Raw genomic sequence first — 19,971 nt, 5'->3', positions numbered from 1 at the left:
CTGAACTCCACCACACACTCCTCTTAAGTCAACCATTCATTCAGGGATTATCCTTGTAAATCTCTGTCAACTGCAGACTTACCAACTATTCCTTCCATACTGATATCCAGATTGTTAATGGACATTGAGGCCCCCAGCATCCATGCCTGTGGTACACCACTGGTTACAGGTTTCCATTCACTAACCTTCACTATCACCTTCTCCTCCTATTACTACTAATAACAACTTGTTTATTGATCACTTTTCATATAGATGTAGTTCAAAGTGCTTTACAATGGATAAAATGCAAACACGAAAATAAAAGACAAAAATATGTTAGTGAAAAGCAAGGTTAAATGCATAGGTTTTGAGCTGGTGTTTAAAGGCATCAACTGAGCCTGCATCCCTTATAGTTTTAGGTTATTGAGTTCCACAGCTTAGGAGCGCAGTTCAAAAATGCTGACCTGCCAATTATCTTTTGAGGGAGATTGTTTAAATTTAAGAGACCAGCAGAAGACCACCTGAAAGCTTGAGCAGGCTTATAAAACAAAAGTGATTCTGTGATATACTGTGGTCTCAGACTATTAAGAACTTTAAAACAAGCAAGAGAACATTAAAATCAATTCGAAATGATACAGGAAAACAATGGAGAATAGCTAGAGAAGCCAATTACAGAAATAATGGGATATTGAGGAATCCCGGTGTACAGATCCCAAGGTGAATTTAGGAGTAACACACTCAAAATGCGGGAGACACTTAAAGTCAGGCAGCATCTGTGGAGAGGAATAAACAGTCGGTGTTTCAGAATGAGAGACTTCATCAGGACTGGAAAGCAATTTAGCACCTTTCTCTGGGTCCCACGGGCTCTAATTGTTTGGATCTTATCCCATGTGAGACCTCATCCAAAGCCTACATAAGTCAATCTAGACCACCTTAACTGTACTGTCCTGATCAGTACAAAATGTTGTTTCAAAAATATCACTCAAATTGATCTCAAGGATATCCTCCGAACTAAATGTTGCTAGCTATCTTTGTGCAATCCAAGCATAGATTAATTCTATCCCTCAGAAACTTTTTCCAAAAACTTTCCTATCACTGGTGTTAGATCCACAAGCCTACAATTACCTGGCTTATTACTGCATCCCTTCTTGAGTAACAATAAGACTTGTCACCTTCCAGTCACTTGGTAGCTCACTCCATGGCCAGCCGAGATTTAAAAATCTGTTAGGGCTAGAGCAATCTCCTCCCACAGAAGTCTGGGCCATTTCTCATCAGGCCATGGGACTGATCCACTTTTAAGTATGCTAAGACATTTAATACCCCCTCCTGTTCAAATGCTTTTTTTTAGAAAGAGCTGCTCCCTAATCATGTTAATGTACTGGAACTACACCCAGCTACCACTCCTATCAACAAAAACATTGGCCAAATCAGACAGAAAGAGAATACAGTCATCTACAACTTTAATTTCACGTGTTGCTACATGCACCAAAATGCTGAAAGAACTCAACAGGTCAGTCAGCATTTATGGAGGGAAATGAACAGTTGATTTTCAGGTTGAGACCTTTCATCAGGACTGGCAAGGTGGGGGGGGGGGGGGCAGAAGCTAGGATAGAAGTTGGAGGGAGGGGAAGGAGTACAAGCTGGAAGGTAACAGGTGAGGGAGACGGTAGGTGGGTGGGGGGAATGGGAAACTGGGAGGTGATAGGTGGAAAAGGAAAAGAGCTGAAGAAAGAATCTGACAAGAGAGTGCACCATGGGGGAAATGGAAGGTAGGCACCAAGACAGGTGTTAACTGGGCTTGTTGCTACACGCTCAAAATGCCAGAGGAACTTAGCAAATCAGGCAGCATCTACAGAGGGGAATAAACAATTGACATATTGGGCCAAGACCCTTCATCAGGACTGGATAGGAAGGGGCCAGAAGCCATGTTCTTGTTGATCGTCTTAGCCTTGAGCCAGGAATTCAGGATTGTAATGACTGTCTAACAAAGGTTCTTGCCAAGCTTATATTACGAAGGAAAGAGTACAGATCGTCCATGAAAGAATTGTGTGATTTCTTATGTGCGAACACTTAGAACACAGAATACTTCATCAAAGGATCAAAGAAAAATCGTAAATGGTGCTAACACAACATGCCCACAACTTACTAGTGGAAGGTGGGAGGAAACCAGAAAATTTCTCAGTCATGGGGAGAACGTACTATCTCCTTAAGAACAGTGGTATGAATTGAACCCTGATTTTACCAGCAGCTGGAAAGCAGGATGCTAACATGCCACCCTTAAGCTCCTCAGCTCACCACACCTGCATCAACCATGATGCCAATCTTCCTGTATATGGTCCATATATGCCTCTATTCCCTACATGATCACATGTTGATCTAAACGCCTGTTATTCTTATCTGCTTCTTTCACATTCCTTGGTAGTGCATTCCAGGCACATACCTCTCTGTGAAAAAACAAACTTGGCTCGTAACTTATTAGGTTTTTAGTTGTAACCTTCTCAAGGGCATTTTGAGATTGGGTCAGTCTACAAAGCCAACATTCCTTGAATGAACTGAAATGTCTGTTAACACAAGCTAATAGTTTCTATTCAGTCTTCTTCCAGCAGCTTGACTCCCTGTGACAACTGAGCAAAGCAAGTTTCTTTAGTGCTTAAAATCTGTTCCAGTGGTTCACAGGCGAGAACTTGCAATGTAGTGAATTAAGGTTCGTCTCAATGAATAGCCACTTGATTGAACAAGTTCCCATGACTATTCTCAGTTTACAAGCACAGCTACTCCCTGAATTCTCATCGTCAACCTGTGGGCTTCTACTTCTCTTCAGGCTAAACTATCTTCATTCTCAATAAAGATCAATAGATTTTTGAACATTAAGGGAATTGAGGAAAATAGGAGAACACCAGAAAAAAAAGGAGCTGAGGTTGAAGAGCAGCTAAAATCTCGATAAATAGTGGGATGGCTTATTCCCCCTGAGCTTTTACATTCTTGCAATCCCCCCGTAAACAGAACGACTTCGAGACTGGAATTTAACATTACTGTAGGACCCACAATGATTTTTACAAGACTTGATAGTCTAATGATCTTGTAAATGTCTATATAAAAGGAGCTAGCCAACCTAATGCCACCTGCCAGCATTGCACAGACACACATAACCCTGCATGTCACAAACATAACCAACTAAAACAGAATAATCCAAAGAAAAAGGAAAGCCATCTTAACTTTGACTGATGCCTTCTGTCTTAATAAGTATCAAATGTTGTAGTTTAAAACATTACCATCAAAATATACTCGATTTTATTCAGGCTTATTCTGAGTATTAGCAATAATACATTCCAAGAATATTCAGATTTAAGTGTACAGTTATCTACCATCGCCTTCCTTTCTATAACATAAACTCCATTGCCAACAGAATGAAGGTGATTGGATAATTCCTTGCCCAGTCAAGCTTGATAATCACGAGTCACAATTAGCCTCAGCAAACAATTCATAAGCAATCCTTCAAAGCATTTTTTTTTAATGGATCCTACTTTCACTGGGTAAGTTTCTGCAAAAATGTTTGCTCCAGTCTTTACACATCCAGGAGATCTTCAAGAGGCAGCTGAGAACCCTCACCATCCAAGACATGTCCTCTTTATGTCACTACCATTGAGGTGGTGGGGTAGGAGCCTTAATAAACCTGATTCTGATTGTTTTCTGAAAAATACACTGTTTGCTGGCTCATATTCTCTACCCTACATCAACACTGGCTGACGGAGAGAAACGAGACTGCAGACACTGGTATCCAGAGCAACAATCTGCTGGAAGAAGTTCAAATTTATTGTCATTCCACTGTGTAGATGTACACCACCAAATGAAACAAGTGTTCCTCTGGACCAAGGTGCAAAACACCGTACATATAACTCACACACAAACTTAAAGTAATACCACAAATAAAATAGCAAATAAAATATATTCCAGAAGATTGACATTTAGCATAAGGTGTATTTATAGCACATTAAGGAGGAAAATGGCATTTCATACATGATTCAGTGGGGCAAGCAGCATTTGTCTATGTTTCAGGTCCACCCTGACTCCCTTCCTACTTGACCCAATGACTTCTTCCAGAAGATTGTTTGTTGCCCATTGACTAACCGATGCTATGAGTAACTCCAATGTTCAAAGGTCAGGCAGATCAAATACCAATGCTTCCTTTGGCCTCCATTTTCAACTGAAAAACTCACCCAAATCGCAGAAAAGATAAATGTCACAGCCGTGAACATTTTGAAGTCAGAGGTATCACGACACAGGTGTTGGTTGGATACACGAGGAAAAATATGAACCAGTTATCAACATACAAACTGTTGGAGGATGGGAGAGAAAAGAAGAAAAAACCCTTATGGATTGGTGTGCCCGACAGTCGCTGTTCTTACCAACACTTCCTATTCCACTTGCCTCCAAGCCAATGGTATGAACAGTGAGTTGCCTAGTTTCAGCTAACACACTCCAAGAAGTCCACGTAGCTTCTTTCCTCCTTTGTCATCTACCACCCCAATTTCCCAAGATCCATTATCCTCCCACACTTAGTTCCATCTGACCATCACTCACATGCATTCACCTGGGTCCTTCTCCCTTAGACAACCTTTTCCATCCCCATCTACTTATGCTCTCATCTGCCAACCTCTCCCTTACCCGGCTCCACATTGCTTGCAGCCCTTCTCTAGCTTTCCCCTCTCCTGACTCCATGTGCTCAATTTCTTTCTCCTCGTCTGCTTCCTCCATCACACACCAACTTCTGTCTCAAAGTACAACCCCCATACACCCCCACCTCCATCTACCATTATGTCCCACCTCGCCTAACCCAATCTCTATCAGCCACCAACTTCCGTCTCAAACTATAAACCCCAGGAGCTTTATCTGATTGACTATAAATGAACAAAATCAGTGCAGACACCTAGTGCAGATAATGGATGCCTTCATATAAATCTTTCGATAATTTCATCTTCCAAATTTTCATTTCCAGTGCAATATTCAAGATTATTGATACCTTCAAATTTTTCATGGTTCCTAACTTACTGAAGTAGTGAAATTTTATCATTTTCACTCCTGATGTTTCTGGCGTGTCCAGTCCTGAATGCTTGAAACCACAGTGAGCAAAACGGTTCGGAATTGTCTTACTGCTTATTTCTTGCCAACTATCGGTGATAAAAATCACTGCTTTTGAACACGAGAACACACATATGATGCTACTTAAAAACTCTTCAGTCTAGGCAGTGTAGTGGCTAACAGTCACACAAGTGCACGTGACTGGCGCTAGTTAGAAACTGTTTGGCAACAGTCTCCTATCCCAATTAAGCAGCGTAGTGCCCAAGTAAACAAAGGGAAGACGTCGTGGAGGGATCGCCCACTGAGTCAGTGTGGATAAAAATCAGAAACATTTGTGAGTATTCTATGGACCCCAATAGCAACAGAGACACTGATGGACTGGCAGACTGTGTAAAGGTGCAAAAGTAACAGTGTTGCTGGATTAATCCTAAAAGGAGAAATTTCACTCAGCGGGCACTGAATCTTTGAATTCACGCAGGAACACAGTGGAGTCTTAGCTATTGTTTGCATTAAAACAGACTGATACTTCTGCATATGACAGAATTCAAGGGAAATATGAGGCTATGTGGGGGTGGCACTGAGTGGTATAGTAGGCTCAAGGCACCACATGGCCCACTCTTGCCCCAATTTCTTAAAGCTGGAAAGGAATTTTGCTCCCTTAATGTGTTACAGTCTTCCAGCTCCTTTCACAAGCCACTTATTTAGGCAGAGAAATGCCAATGATTTGCTCTTGCCCAGCATAGATTTTATTTCTTCATTCCAGAACATTCTTTCAAACTAATTTGCAAGACTACAACTCTTACTCAATAACTCCAACCACTAAACATTGACTTCTGACTATTCTGAAATAGGTCCACAAAGATAGTGCAAAATATAACTAAAAGGACTGCAGAGGTTTATTCAATACACCAGAACGTACAACCTCCTCCAGGTTCAGAAACTCAAAGTACATTTACTACCAAAGTATGTATAAATATTACAACCTTGAGATTTGTCAGCTGACAGGAAGCCACATAGTAAGAAACCCGTGAGTTCATCACCACACACCGACGGTTAAATCTCTGCACAATGTCAATGTGGAGCGTTCTGCATTTGGCGTTTGATCGCTAGTCAAAATCGTAAAGGCTTTCATTTTGCTACCTAACTGAGCAGGCAAGAACTTTCGAATTCTGTTCGGAGCGGAGAGTCAATGAAGGACACATTTTCAGAGAGGTTAAATACTGAGAGGGACACACACAGCCGTGCTGGAGACCTCCTGCCCTACCTACACACCACTGATAACATATCACACACGAGCAGGCTGGAGACTTCAGCCGGGTCAGACAGTAACACCGTCCCCAAGGCTCTGCCAGGCTATCGCTGCAGGGTACCAGGTACCCAGACGCAGCCCGATGACCCGCTCCCCAGCGCCCGGCATTCCGTGCCTGTTGACAGGCTCCTAACATCCGGTTCCGGTACACCACCGGCTACTCGGCGGAGCAGACCCACTCCTCGCCGGCCGGTATGCACCCGGCAGCCCTTACCTTTCCTCGGCCGCAGCGACATCTTCCACCAGGCTCCAGCACGTGACCTAACACCACTGTGGTGACGTCACAAACAGCCCCTCCTCTCCCCGCGTCAATTGCAATCAAGCCCCTCCCCCCCCCCCCCGGCAAACTGAACCAGTTGGCAGGTGAGGGGCGGGGTCACGGGGTGTGCGTGCGCTTTGTGAAGTCAGGCGCATGCGTGGTAGACTCGGCGCCGGCGTGGAGTGACGGCTGTGGAATGTGTCAGCGGTACTGAGGTACTGAGCCCGGGGGGTGGGGGGAAGCGGAGACGAGGGACCGGGTACGCTTACGGTAACGATAGGAATCGGGGCCGTGTGCTCTGGGGGTGAGCGGAAGGAAAGAGGAGATGAAGACCCGGGCGCGGGGTGGTGGTGGGTAGCAAGCTAGCTAGGTGTGTCCCGGGACCGGGTATGAGGCGGAGGGCCAGGCGGGAGATTGAGGTGGTTTGGTGGGACTGTTGCTCAGGTGTGGATGGTGAGGGGCGATGGGCTTGGGGTCCCAGCAGCTCCTGTGGGATGCTCAGGTACTGGGGCAGAGCGAGGTGGGGGTAGAGTGGGGGGCCAGTGGAATGTTTGTTATTATTACTGAGGTGTAGGGTCCAGATGTTTTACTGGGGATGAGGATGTTGCGGGAAGATGAGGACTGGCGGTTGTCTTAGCTCAGTAATATGGGCAGCAGGAGCCGGAGGTGGGCTGTGGGCCGTGGCATGTGTGTTACATTACTGTTGCAGGGATGGGGAAATGTGTAACTGTTGCTAAGATACTGGAGTGATTGGGAGGTAGGTCAGGGTCGAGTGAAGGGTGTTACTGTTTTTCAGATATGGTGGCTGTGGGAGCTACAGCCTGGCACAGAGTTTTACTGCCTGTAGGCTGGCAGGGAGACTGTGTTCATGTGTGGGGTATAACATTGTGCACTGTGGGCAGAGCACTGGAGACTTAGGGCTGCTGCCCAGTCCCAGACTGCACAGCTAACCCATTCCAAGAACGGCTTCCCTGGAGTGGAGCTGCTGAGTGATATGTGGGGATTGGAGCAGGGGCTTCCTTTCGGCCAGGAACCAGCTACCTTGGGTGTGTCAAATGGGGCACCTGTGTCGCACAGGCTTGTCTCGATGCAGATACTGCCTGACCTGTGTTCTTTCTGTTTTCTTTACTTCAGATTCTCAGCAGCTGCAGGTTTCTGTAACAGTGCAGGCATTTTTTTTTTTGTCAGTCACTCCTCTGTTTGTGTCTCCTTCAGACAGTTACTCTGCAGGTGATGAATAAGTTAAAAGGGTAAATGCACACACTTTTTTCCCCTCCAGTAAAAGACAACAAAAAAAAACTACAGAGTATAGGTTTAAGGTGAGAGGGGAGAGACTGGACACATTGCAATTTGACTATCGCAACAATAGGTCAACAGCAGATGCAATCTGAATGGCTCTTCACACGGCTTTAGACTACCTGGACAACACAAGCACCTACGTCAGGATGCTGTTCATCGACTATAACGCAGCATTTAATACCATCATTCCCTCAATCCTAATTGAGAAGTTACAGAGCCTGGGTCTCTGTGCCTCCTTCTGCAATTGGATTCCTAACCGGAAGATCACAACCTGTGCAGATTGGTGATAACATCCCCTCCTCGCTGATGCACCTCAGGGATGTGTGCTTAGCCCACTGCTCTACTCTTTATATACCCATGACTGTGTGGTTAGGCATAGCTCAGATGCCATTTATAAATTTGCTGATGATACAATCATTGTTGGTAGAATCTCAGGTGGTGATGAGAGGGTGTACAGGAGTGAGATATGCCAACTAGTGGAGTGGTGTCACAGCAACAACCTGGCAGTCAACGTCAGTAAGATGAAAGAGCTGTTTGTGGACTTTCAGAAGGGTAAGATGAAGGAACACATACCAATCCCCATAGAGGGATAGAAGTGTAGTGAGTGAGCAGTTTCAAGTTCCTGGGTGTCAAAATCTCTGGGGATCTAATCTGATCCCAACATATCGATGCAGTTATAAAGAAGGCTAAAGGGATCGGGGGTATGGAGAGAAAGCAGGTACAGGGTTCTGAGTTGGATGATCAGCCATGATCATACTAAATGGCAGTGCAGGCTCAAAGGGCCGAATGGCCTACTCCACCTATTTTCTATGTTTCTAAGGCAAGACAGCGATAATATTTAGTTAGGAGTTTGAAGAGTTTTTGTATGTCGACAAATACACTCAAAATCTTCTATAGATGTACCATGGAGAGCGCAGGACTGAAAAAAGCTGCAGAGGGTTGTAAATTTAGTCTGCTCCATCTTGGGTACTAGCCTACAAAGTACCCAGGACATCTTCAAGGAGCGGTGTCTCAGAAAGGCAGTGTCCATTATTAAGGACCTCCAGCACCCAGGGAATGCCCTTTTCTCACTGTTGCCATCGGGTAGGAGATACAGAAGCCTGAAGGCACACACTCAGCGATTCAGGAACAGATTCTTTCCCTCTGCCATCTGATTCCAAAATGGACATTGAACCCTCGGACACAATCTCACTTTTTTTATTATATAGTATTTCTGTTTTTTGCACAATTTTTAATCTATCCAATATACGTATACTGTAATTTATTAATATTTAGTTTTTTCTATATTATGTATTGCATTGAACTGCTGCTGCTAAATTTTAACAAATTTCATGTCACATACTGGTGATACTAAACCTGATTCTGATTTTAAAGTGACCTGAGGCCAATGAGAGCTTCCTCTAGGAAGGTGAACCCACAGAAAGCATTTGGCCCTGTCGAGTACTAAAGACCTGTGCTGATCAGCTGACTGGAGTGTTCACTGATATCTTTAACCTCTTACTTCAGCAGTCTGAGGTACCCATCTGCTTCAAGCAGGCTTCAATTATACAGGTGCCCAGGAGAACATGGTAACCTGCCTCAATGACTATCATCCAATAGCACTCCCACTGTAATGAAGTGTTTTGTGAGGTTGGTAACGAAACATATCAACTCTTTACCTGAGAAGCAACTTGGATCTGCTCTTAATGTCACAACAGGTCCTCAGCAGATACCATCTCATTGGCTTCTCACTCTACACTGGAACATCTGGACAGTGCAGGTGCCTACATCAGGATGCTCTTCATTGACTATAGCTCAGCATTTAATACTATCATCCCCTCAAAACGAATCAATCAGCTCCAAGACCTAGGCCTCAGTACCTCCATGTGCAACTGGATCCTCGATTGCAGACCCAGTAAGTTTAGTTTAGAAACAACATCTCCACAATCTATCTGGGGGCACCACAAAGCTGTGTGCTTAGCCCCCTGCTTTGCTCACTTTACACTTATAACTGCGAGGCTAAGCACAGCTCCAATCCCATTATTTAAGTTTGCTGGTGACATCACTGTCAATGGCCGAATCAAAGGTGGGTAATGAATTTTCAGATAGGGAGACTAAATATCTGGCTGAGTGATGTCATGACAACAACCAGTCATTCAAAGTCAGCAAGACCAAGAAACTGATTATTGACCTCAGGAGGTGGAAACCAGAGGTCCATGAACCAGTCCTCATTGGGGGATCAGAGGTCGAGTGTCAGCAACTTTAATTCCTTGTCGTTATCATTTCAGAGCATCTGCCCTGGACCCAGCCTGTAACTGCCATTACAAAGAAAGCACAGCAGTGTTTCTACTTTCTTAGAAGTTTATGAAGATTCAGCATGTCATTAAAACTTTGACAAATTTCTATAGATATGCAGTGGAGAATTTATTGACTGGTTGCATCACAGTCTGATATGGAAACATCAATGCCTTTGACCGGAAAAGCCTACAGAATGTAGTGGGTACAGCCTGGCTGATCACAGGTAAAGCCCTACCCAGCATTGAGCACTTCCACAAGGAGCAGTTTCACAGGCTGAAGGACTTCCCCATCTAGCCTGTGCTCTCTTCTCACTACTACCATCAGGAAGGAGATACAGGAGCCTCAGGACCCATATCAAAGTTCAAAGTAATTTATGGATGTCACCATTTACAACCCTGAGATTAATTTTCCTGTGGGCATTCACAGTAAATACAAGAAACACAATAGAGTCATTGAAAGACCAAACCAAACAGGACGGACAAACAACCAATGTGAAAAAAATGGAAATACAAAAAAGAGAAAACAAAAAAATAATAAAAGTAAACAATAAATATCAAGAACATGAGCTGATGAGTCCAGTTCAGTGATGGTGACATTGCCAGGTTCAGGAACAGATATTGCCCTCAACCATCAGGCTGCTGAACAAGAGGGAATAACGTCACTCATCCCAACACTGAACTGTTTCCACAACCTAAGGACTCACTTTCAAGGGCTTTTAATTTCATGTTCTCTATTTATTGCTTACTTATTTAATATTTTGTGTTTTATTTGTACAAATTGTTATCTTTTGCACGTTGTTCGCTTGTCCATCTTGTGTGTGTTATTTTTCATTGATTCTATGGCATTTCTTTGTATTTACTGTGAATGCCTGCAAAAAGAAGAATCTCAGGGTTGTAGGTGGTGGCATATGTCCTTTGATAACACATTTACTTTGAATGGTGTCTACTTCAGGCGGGTGGCCGGTATATGGAAGTGGTGGATGGGCTCACCCGCCTTATAAAGACAGTACCCAGAAGAAGGCAATGGGAAGTATATAGCCATCCACCAGCTGCTCCCAAGGCTTCACATAACTCTGATCGGAGGGCTAAGCAGCTGCTACACCTTGCCCAGGGGTGACCTGCAGGCTATCAGAGCCTTCTACCTCCTTTCGTAGAGGTGTATCTCCACCCAGCACAAACATGCAGTTGCTATAATTTGCCAACGTAAATGGGGCAGAAAGGGGAAAAGCAAGTGAGTGTTCATGGGCTCATGAACCATTGTAGTGGAGGGGAAGAGACCAATCCTGAATCTTTCAACGTGTCTCTTCAGGCTCCTGCCAGTAACAAGAAACACACATGTCTCGGACAGTGAGCATCCCTGGTTATGGATGCTGTCTTCCTGAAATGTGGTCTCTTGCATGGTGGGGAGGGCCATGCCTGTGATGGAGCTGGATGAGCCTACAACACTCTGCAGTTTTGCTCACCTGTCTTGGTGTGTCTTTGAACTATGGAACAAAATTGGAGAAAATACTCACATTTCACAGGTAGAGCATACAAAAACACCTTACAGGTGGTGCCAGAACTGAACTCCGGAATGCTCCGAGTTGTAATAATGTTGGGCTATGCCACTGTCGTTTCAATAAGACATTGGAGCACAATTAGGCTATTCGGCTCATTCTATCATGGCCGATTTATTTTCTCTCTCAACCCCATTTACCTATCTTCTCCCCATAACCTTGGTCTCCACAGCCATCCGTGGCAATGAACTCCACAGATTCTCATTTCTGCTCCATTCTACAGCAATGTGGACAGTTCTGGTCACTATTATAGGAAAGTGCTATTAAACTAGAAAGAGTGTGGAAAAGAGTTACCAAGATGAGCTTGAGTTACAAGGAGAGATTGCATACACCAGAACTTTATTCCCTAGAGCGGAGACATTGAGGAGGTTATCTGATAGAGGTATATAACGTCCTGAGGGTTAGCAGGATGAAATCTTAGTCTGTTTGCCAGGAGGGGGTTCCAATAACAAGAGGGTATGGCCTTAAAATCAGAGACGAGAGGTTTTAAATATACATCCGGGCAGGTTCTTCATGCAAAGGGTGGTATGTATTTGGAATGAGTTGGATGAGGTCTAAAAGCAATGAAATAAATTGGATCAGAGAGGTTTAGAAGGCTGCAGGCCAATGTGGTCAGATGGGATGAGCTCCCTGGACAATATAATCAGCGTGGCTGAGTTGGGTGAAAGGGCCTGTTTCCATGCTGTATGACTGTGCTGATGGCACCCATTCCACCTCGATAACATGGTTCCTCTGTTGTCTTTATATTAAACCACTTGCCCATCATTTATTCTGGGACTAACTAACATAGGAGAAGGTTCCCGTCACAGAATCAGGCACATCCAGCTCAATTAAGCCCACTGATTTTGTTGCTGTTTCTCCTTCAAAGGGTAAAATTATTCTCATTGCTTCGTTGTCTAGCATGACTGTGAGCCTGTGTGCTGTAGGTGTCTCTCAAATTTGATTTTGCTTTGAGAAGTGGATTGACAAGAGCAAGGTGGTAGACATTGTCCACATGGACTTCATTAGGGTTGGCCAAAGTCATGTTAGAATGGTCTAAAAGGTTAGATCATATGAACCTTGTGTTTTGTGACTCAGGCTTTTACATTTTCTGCCCAATGAGAGATGGTCAAAGAGAGAATGACCAAGGTAGGAGGGCTCCTTGATTATGTACACGCACATACACTATATACAAACTGATCTATCTATATTGAGAGTATATAGAAAGAGAGATCGAGACATGTTATTTGTAATTGCGGATCTTAGTTTTAGCTCTTAGTATTATGTGATCATTCCCACACAACTTGCTTCTCATGTAGCAATTTGATTTTTTTTTCATTATCTGATAAAACAATAACTTGCATTGTATTATTGTCTCATTTCTGTGCTGTCAGCTCCTATCAAGCACTTTTGAAATGAGTGACGTAACATTTTAACTGTATGGGGCACAGCAACACACAATCTTGGTCACTTTGAATCACTGGTATAAATGGTAAAAGAAAAATGGATCTTGTCAACAAAGTCCTAGCTGAATGCCACCTTTGACAGAATTTCACTTTGTTCCTTCAGAGTAAAATGCTACGTTTGCGATGCAAGGCGAAGAATGGAACCCACCTGATGCAAGGGCTGACCTCGTCATCCAGTGTCCAAGAACTGAAAGATAAAGTGGAAGAGCTAACAGGGGTTCCGTGTGCTCTGCAGAAAATTATGGTGGGATATCCTCCATGCTGCCTGGATCTCCACAATGGAGAACTGGCTCTCAAGGATTGTCCTATCAAATCTGGTGAGTGTATTAAAGGCCTTGTCTACAGAACAAATGAGTAAATGCTGCCTGAGTAATTAAGAGGGCAGGATCAAGTCGGAGATATTCTACATAGTAGTCATGCAATCTGCATTCACCTTTGGTAGGCAGGAGGCCATCAATTGAACACTAAACATAAAACACTAGCCACCTAGAGAGGTGGCAGAGGACTGAAGGATAGCTAATGTTGCTCCCTTGTTCAAGAAAGGCTGTACCAATAAACCAGAAAATTACAGGCCAGTGAGCTTGAAGTCAGTGGTGGATAAATTATTGGAAGATATGTTAAAAGATGCATAAGTATTTGGATAGACAAGGACTGATTAGGGATAGTCAACATGGCTTTATACGTGTTAGATCATGTCTAACCAATCCTTGTACAGTTTTTCAAAGAAGTTACTAAGAAAGTTGATGAAGGAAAGGCAGTGGATGTTGTCTAAATGAACTTCAGCAAGGTCTTTGACAAAGCCCCATATAGGAGGCTGGTCCAGAAGGTTCAGTTGCTCGGCATTCTGGGTGAGGTAGTAAATTGGATTCGATATTGGCTTTGTGGGAGAAGCTAGAAAGTGGTAGTACAAGGATGCCTCTCTGACTGGAGGCCTGTGACTAGTAGTGTGCTACAGAGATCGGTGCTGAGACCATTGTTTGTCATCTATGTCAACAATCTAGATGATAATGTAAACTGGGTCAGAAAGTTGTAGGTGACTCTAAAAGTGGTCAGTGAGTAACACTATCAAAGCTTGCAGTGTGATCTGAACCAGCTAGAAAAATGGTAGATGGAATTTAATGCAGATGAGTGTGATATTGCACTTTAGACAAACCTGGTTAAGACTTCACATCACAGCACAGAGGAGTGTGGTAGTCAGAGGGTTCTGGGAATTTAGATCTGTAATTCCTTGAAAGTGGCATCACAAGTAGTAAACAGAGCTTTTGGCACCCTGGCCTTCATAAATCAGAGTTTGAGGATCAGAGTTGGATTGTTATGTTGAAGTTGCGTAAGAAGTTGGTGAGGTTTAATTTGGACTATTCTGTGCAGTTCTGGTCACCTACCTAGAGAAAAGATGTAAATAAGATTGAAAGAACGCAGAGAAAATTTACAAGGAAGTTGCCAAGGCTTGAGGACCTTAGGAATAGGGAAAGGCTGAATAGGTTAGGATTTTATTCCCTGGAGCACAGGAGAATGAGAGGAGATTTGATAGGGGTATACAAAATTAAGGGGTAGAGTCAGGGTAAACAGGTGTTTTCCCCTGGCTTTAAGTGAGAATAGAACTAAATTTCTGTGTTAGGGGTGAAAGCTGAAATATTTAAGGGGAACCTGAGGTCAAGTTTCTTCACTCAGGAGGATGGAATATGGAATGAGCTACCAGCGAAGTAGGCTCCATTGCAACGTTTAAAAGAAGTTTGGATAAGTGCATGGATGGGAGGGGTTTGGAGGCTATGGTCTTGGTGTGGGGAGATGGGACTGGATGGGCCTGCTTCTGTGTTGGAGAAAGTGCAAGTGAACCACTGCTTCGTTGGGTCAGAATGTTTGGGCTCTGGGTGCTGGGAAGGGAAGGTGTTGGGTCTCCTGGGATGTTGTGAGCAGGTGACTAGCTGGCCAAGTAATCTCAGCATCCCACCCCTTTCCCACTGCCCTGAGAATGATGAATCTGTAGAATTCAGAGAGCTGCGGAAGCCAAGTCATTTGTATGCATTTAAGACAGCAGTTGACAACTTCTCATTTGGTGAGGGATTTAAAGATTACGGAAGAATGGGGTTAAAAATCCCTTATTACGTGATCTGCCCTTAGCAAGCAAGTTCAATTGTCTACACTTAAATGTCTTAATTAAAAACGTATTTTACACACCTGGGAAGGAACTGGGAGTCAGTAAATCAAGAAATCAGAAGGACAGTTCAGAAGAAATGAGTTTATCAAAAAAGTGGCACGTGGGAATATAATGATATACTAACTGGTGGTTGAGGTGAATGGTGCAGATGTGTGGTTTATCAGGAAATCCCAGCCATTTTTATGCTATGGACCAATACCATTAAACAAGGGATCCATGCACCACCCCAGGGTGGGAACCACTGGTTTGGATAAAGACTGGGTAAAGACATGCTGGAGTCTTAGAAAACTACAGCACAGAAGTAGGCTGTTCGGCTCATCTAGTCCATGCCAAACTATTAATCTGTCTAAACCCATTAACCCCTCCCATCCATGTATCTTCAGAAAATTCTATTTAAATGTTGCATTGGAGAGGTTTATATGAGCAGGTAGCTGAATGAAGAGTGACAACCTAGCATGAAAGATCTGTTTGTTTGCTCTATATTCTTTGTCATTGATGTATTTCTTCATAATGTCTAAACCAATTCTGAAGTAAGCAAGTAGGTCACATTAAGCACTCTTTTCCAGGAGATACTTTGATTGTGGAGGAGGAACGGGATGTAGTGAAAACCAGAGGTTCCATCTCAAAGCTTGGTGTGGAAAGCTCAGATACGAGTACTTTCCCACACCTGACTCGACATGTTGTCCCTGCAGACAACTCCTGCCTCTTCACAAGTATCCACTATGTGGTAGAAGGAGGTGTTTGTGAACCAAACTGTGCCCCAGAAATGCGGAACCTGATCGCCCAGATCGTGGCAAGTGACCCCCACTCGTACACAGAAGCGGTACTGGGAAAGAGTAATTGGGAATACTGTAATTGGATTTGCCTGAGTGACACATGGGGAGGGGCCATTGAGATCTCCATTCTATCCAAATTTTACCGGTGCGAGATCTGTGTCGTGGATACACAGACAGTACGAATCGACAGGTTTGGAGAGGACGTCAGCTACAAGAAGCGGGTGCTTCTGATTTACGACGGAATTCACTACGACCCGTTGGAACGGCGGTTTGAGGACCCCGAGACCCCACCGCAAACCATCTTCTCCACAGCGGATGATGTTATACTCGCTCAGGCACTGGAGCTGGGCGATGAGGCTAGAAGAAAACGGCAGTTCACCGATCTGAACAGATTCACACTGCGTTGCATAGTCTGCCAAAAGGGCCTGGTGGGTCAGGTAGAAGCTAGGGAGCATGCTAAAGAGACGGGGCACACCAACTTTGGAGAGGTGTGATGTTCAGATAATTAACTACCTCACGCTCCTGGAATGCACTGGAATAATTCTTTAGGAACAAAATGGAATTATATGAATCTTTTAAACCCTGGTTTGATTAGTTGTGAGCTGATCAAATTGCTGGTTGTTTGAAAAGGTTAGTTCTCATTCTTGAACTGTTGTTTACATAGTAGGAGTTGATTTTGCCTGATTATTCCAATCTATTATTATACACCTCTCATTGCATATTAAAATGTTACTGCCTCAGGTTTTCCCCACTAAGTGTATTAACTAACGGAGAGATTTAATTGCCAGAAAAATATGTCAGTGGTTTCTCCAGACTTTGATTGTTCCCAATTAAACTTACAAGAGTGAGCCAAACTGAAAACCACCTTACTGCAAAATATTCAACTGAAGAAAGTACATGTAAACCTTTTGGTGTGAATACTAATTACTATAGGTTCATCATTCCACTGTGGGGGTGGGCAAGGGTAAGAGCACAGTTGCCTGTTTAATGATTTAACAAGTTTTTAGTGGTCAGTTCATCAGAATAACATCCCGAGTTACCACTTTCATTTCTAGCCTGTGTTGGTGGCCCGAAATGTTTTTTAATTGTTCTGCTAAGTTATCATTTATTGCAGGGATTTCTAACCTGGGGTCCATGGACCCCTCGGTTAGTGGTAGGGACATAAGAAAGGTTGCGAACCCCTGATTTATTGTATAAATGCCTAGTAACCCACTTTCCCAGTCTAAGGGAAGTTTCACTGAACAGCCCAAGGCAACTCTAAGATCAGGAATCCCTACCCTTTATAGAAGTGGTAATGGCATATTGTATCCAGGACTAAGCTACACACTCAGCCAAAGTATTTCATAAGTGAGATCTTGAGGAATGTTCACTGGATATTTTTGCCTCCCCTAAAAGCTGCTACAGCGTTAAATTGTTACTTGAAAGGCAAAGGTTTGGCTCTTAAATGATTGTATAAACACGCATGGAGGCAGCCCTATTGGTGATGCAGCTTCCTAAACAAAATAACCAAGACAGAGTCAGTTCAGGTGCAGTTAATAAATTTGAATTCTGAGGAAATAATCTTTCTATAATTTTCAGATATGAAACTTTGCAATTCCTTCATTAGCACATGGAAAATTGTTACTTGATCTCAGTTACACTGTCAGCGGGTGGATCAGTGAGTGTCCTAGTCCAAAGCTTTCCCAGTAAACAACTTTTGGGTAATCAAATCCATGATAGTGCCTCTTAACATTGACTCAATGCACTGTATAAGGATTGATGATTTTTCAAAGTCAAACTTAATTAAAATCTACTCATCTTAATTCAATAACACAATTAAAATCGTGGTCTGCTGTTTTAACCATTACTCTGAAAATGGCTTCTATCCAGTCAAAATCATGACAGAGTTAAGGATATTTTGTATGTGAATCACTTGTTGACATTAGCAAAGAAACTGGTTTGGAAAGCTGATCTTTAAAGATGACTTCAGGTCCCATTGATCTTTGAAGATGACTTTTGATTTAATTGATGTTAAATTTATTTATGGAAGTATTCATTTTGTAGCAGGCCTAAACTGTTTTAGTCACAATCATTTTATGTGCCATATGTTTTTATCAGACATACATCAATATGTAAATGTTTAAGATTTTTTTAATATACTTGTAATTTATTTAATGATGCATACATATTTAAATAGTGAGAAAAATTGAGTTTTTGGTGCTATTATTAGAAGGAAGCCATTTTTTAAAATTTCTAAAGCTCTATTTAGAATTTTTCAGGATTGAGTCAACTGCAAATGAACAATGTTAAGATGTGAAAGCTCAGCTAACAAATATTATGACTAACAACTTGATTTCATTATTGGCCCAGCATGTGGATGATGTCTTTGAGTTGTTGTTTTCAGCTAATTTTAATAACTTAAGCAAAATCCTGTTACAGATTGTTATGAGTATGTGAACATGCCAAATTTTGTACCACAAGGTTATTATTGTAGTTGTTTAATACAAGGTAATATTAGGAAACAGCTCAGCTTATTCCAGAAATCAACTGCTTGCACCCTTTACTTCTCTTTTATGTTGGGTGCAAAGTAATGATCTCTGTGGCAGCAATGTGCCTTACACCCAACTCTGAAACCAATATTGTACATCATCTCCAAAGAACACGTGGTATTTTGCTATATTTCAAGTGCTTTTTCCTTTGTAGATCCTTCTACAAAGGAAATGGGTTAAATCATTTGGAACTAATTTCACATCACAAGTTAAAGTGTGTCTCTGGTCGCCAGTGTGAGCTGGAGATCAAGAGTCTAGTTTTAATCCTTACCAGTAGCTCTTCTTCAGGATAAACTGTCCCTATCAAATATTCCTCTGTAGAAGTTCTCTACCAATAAGTGAGTCCCATAGTGTCATTGCTGTTCAATCTAAAGCTAATTTCCTTTCAAATCTCCCTGAACAGATGGCATTACTAACCCTTGTTTAAATGCTTTTTTTTTGGGCAGTCTCTTTTAATTTTAGATAAACTTGCATGAACTTGAAAGAGTATATTCCTCCTTGTTATGCCTTTGGCAAATAATTGCACTACTGCTATGTGCCTGCAGGTGTCATCACAACCTAAGAGATGCAACAATCATTGGTTAATGTACCATCAGTATGGTTCATGGCTAGGTCACATTGTGGGGTGTGAGAAGGGGATATTTCAATATTCTTGTTGCTGAAAGACTTTAAAAGAGTTTGCGTCTATACTCATTAACTAATATCATGTAGCTACTTGCTTGAGTTACTGTCAAGTTATTTCTATAATTCCTTGTCACTGAAATTTATTAGTATAACAGAAGGCCCTTCAGCCCTACTAGTCGAATGATCCTAATTATCCAAATTCAGTTCCTTGAACCTGCTTTCTTCCCATATCCTTTGATTTTCTTAACCATTAATATTCCTCCTTGAATATATTTCAGTAATAGGTCTCAACTGCCTTCTCTGGTGCAGAATTCCACAGGTTCGTCACTCTGGGTGTGGATATTTCTCCTCATCTGAGTCCTATATGACTTGTCCCTTCTCATTGGAGCCCCTTGAGATGGCCCCCTTGTCCTTGGGCTGTGACCGTGAACCCTCGACTATCAACAACATCCTGCATCTGGTCTATCCAGAACTGTTAAATATGTCAGAATCAGGTTTATTATCACTGACATATGCTGTGAAATTGTTTTGTTTTGTGTCAGCAGTACAATGCAAAACACGGAATATACCATAAATTACAATAAGAAATCTATAAATAAGCAGTGCAAAAAGAGAAATTAATGGTAGTGTTCATGGACCATTCAGAAATCTGATGGCAGAGGGGAAGAAAATGTTCCTAAAAT

At 42.6% G+C, this 19,971-nt stretch overlaps 2 protein-coding genes across 3 annotated transcripts in view; one reads left to right on the top strand and one right to left on the bottom strand.

Moving 5' to 3' along the window:
- Positions 1 to 6,637, bottom strand: part of LOC140717382 (6-phosphofructo-2-kinase/fructose-2,6-bisphosphatase 2-like) — a 124,233-nt gene extending 117,596 nt beyond the window's left edge. Inside the window, exon 1 of one of the 2 annotated variants that reach the window (XM_073030911.1) lies at positions 6,582 to 6,637. In XM_073030911.1, the coding sequence (XP_072887012.1) occupies positions 6,582 to 6,603 (22 nt within the window). In that variant the 5' untranslated portion in view covers positions 6,604 to 6,637. Of the gene's footprint in view, positions 1 to 6,041; positions 6,064 to 6,581 lie in introns of those variants that run through there. The other variant, XM_073030914.1, reaches the window with a different exon arrangement.
- Positions 6,638 to 6,772: 135 nt separating this feature from the next.
- Positions 6,773 to 16,891, top strand: yod1 (YOD1 deubiquitinase). Its single transcript, XM_073030901.1, has 3 exons — positions 6,773 to 6,841; positions 13,306 to 13,519; positions 15,927 to 16,891. Exons 2-3 carry the CDS (start codon positions 13,312 to 13,314, stop codon positions 16,628 to 16,630), a joined length of 912 nt encoding a protein of 303 aa, XP_072887002.1. The 5' UTR covers positions 6,773 to 6,841; positions 13,306 to 13,311; the 3' UTR covers positions 16,631 to 16,891.
- Positions 16,892 to 19,971: the final 3,080 nt, after the last annotated feature.

This window comes from Hemitrygon akajei, chromosome 27 (assembly GCF_048418815.1).
Source record: "Hemitrygon akajei chromosome 27, sHemAka1.3, whole genome shotgun sequence".
In the NCBI taxonomy this organism is placed as follows: Eukaryota; Metazoa; Chordata; class Chondrichthyes; order Myliobatiformes; family Dasyatidae; genus Hemitrygon; species Hemitrygon akajei.
The sequence above is the reverse complement of the archived record's forward strand: the minus strand, read 5'-3'. Positions and strand labels throughout refer to the sequence as shown.

Bases quoted from the DNA above. Each gene is read 5' to 3' on its own strand.
- yod1 (XM_073030901.1), top strand. From the start codon at position 13,312: ATGCTACGTTTGCGATGCAAGGCGAAGAATGGAACCCACCTGATGCAA. The intron at 13,520-15,926 runs GTGAGTGTATTA...ACTCTTTTCCAG, and splicing joins GGATTGTCCTATCAAATCTG to GAGATACTTTGATTGTGGAG.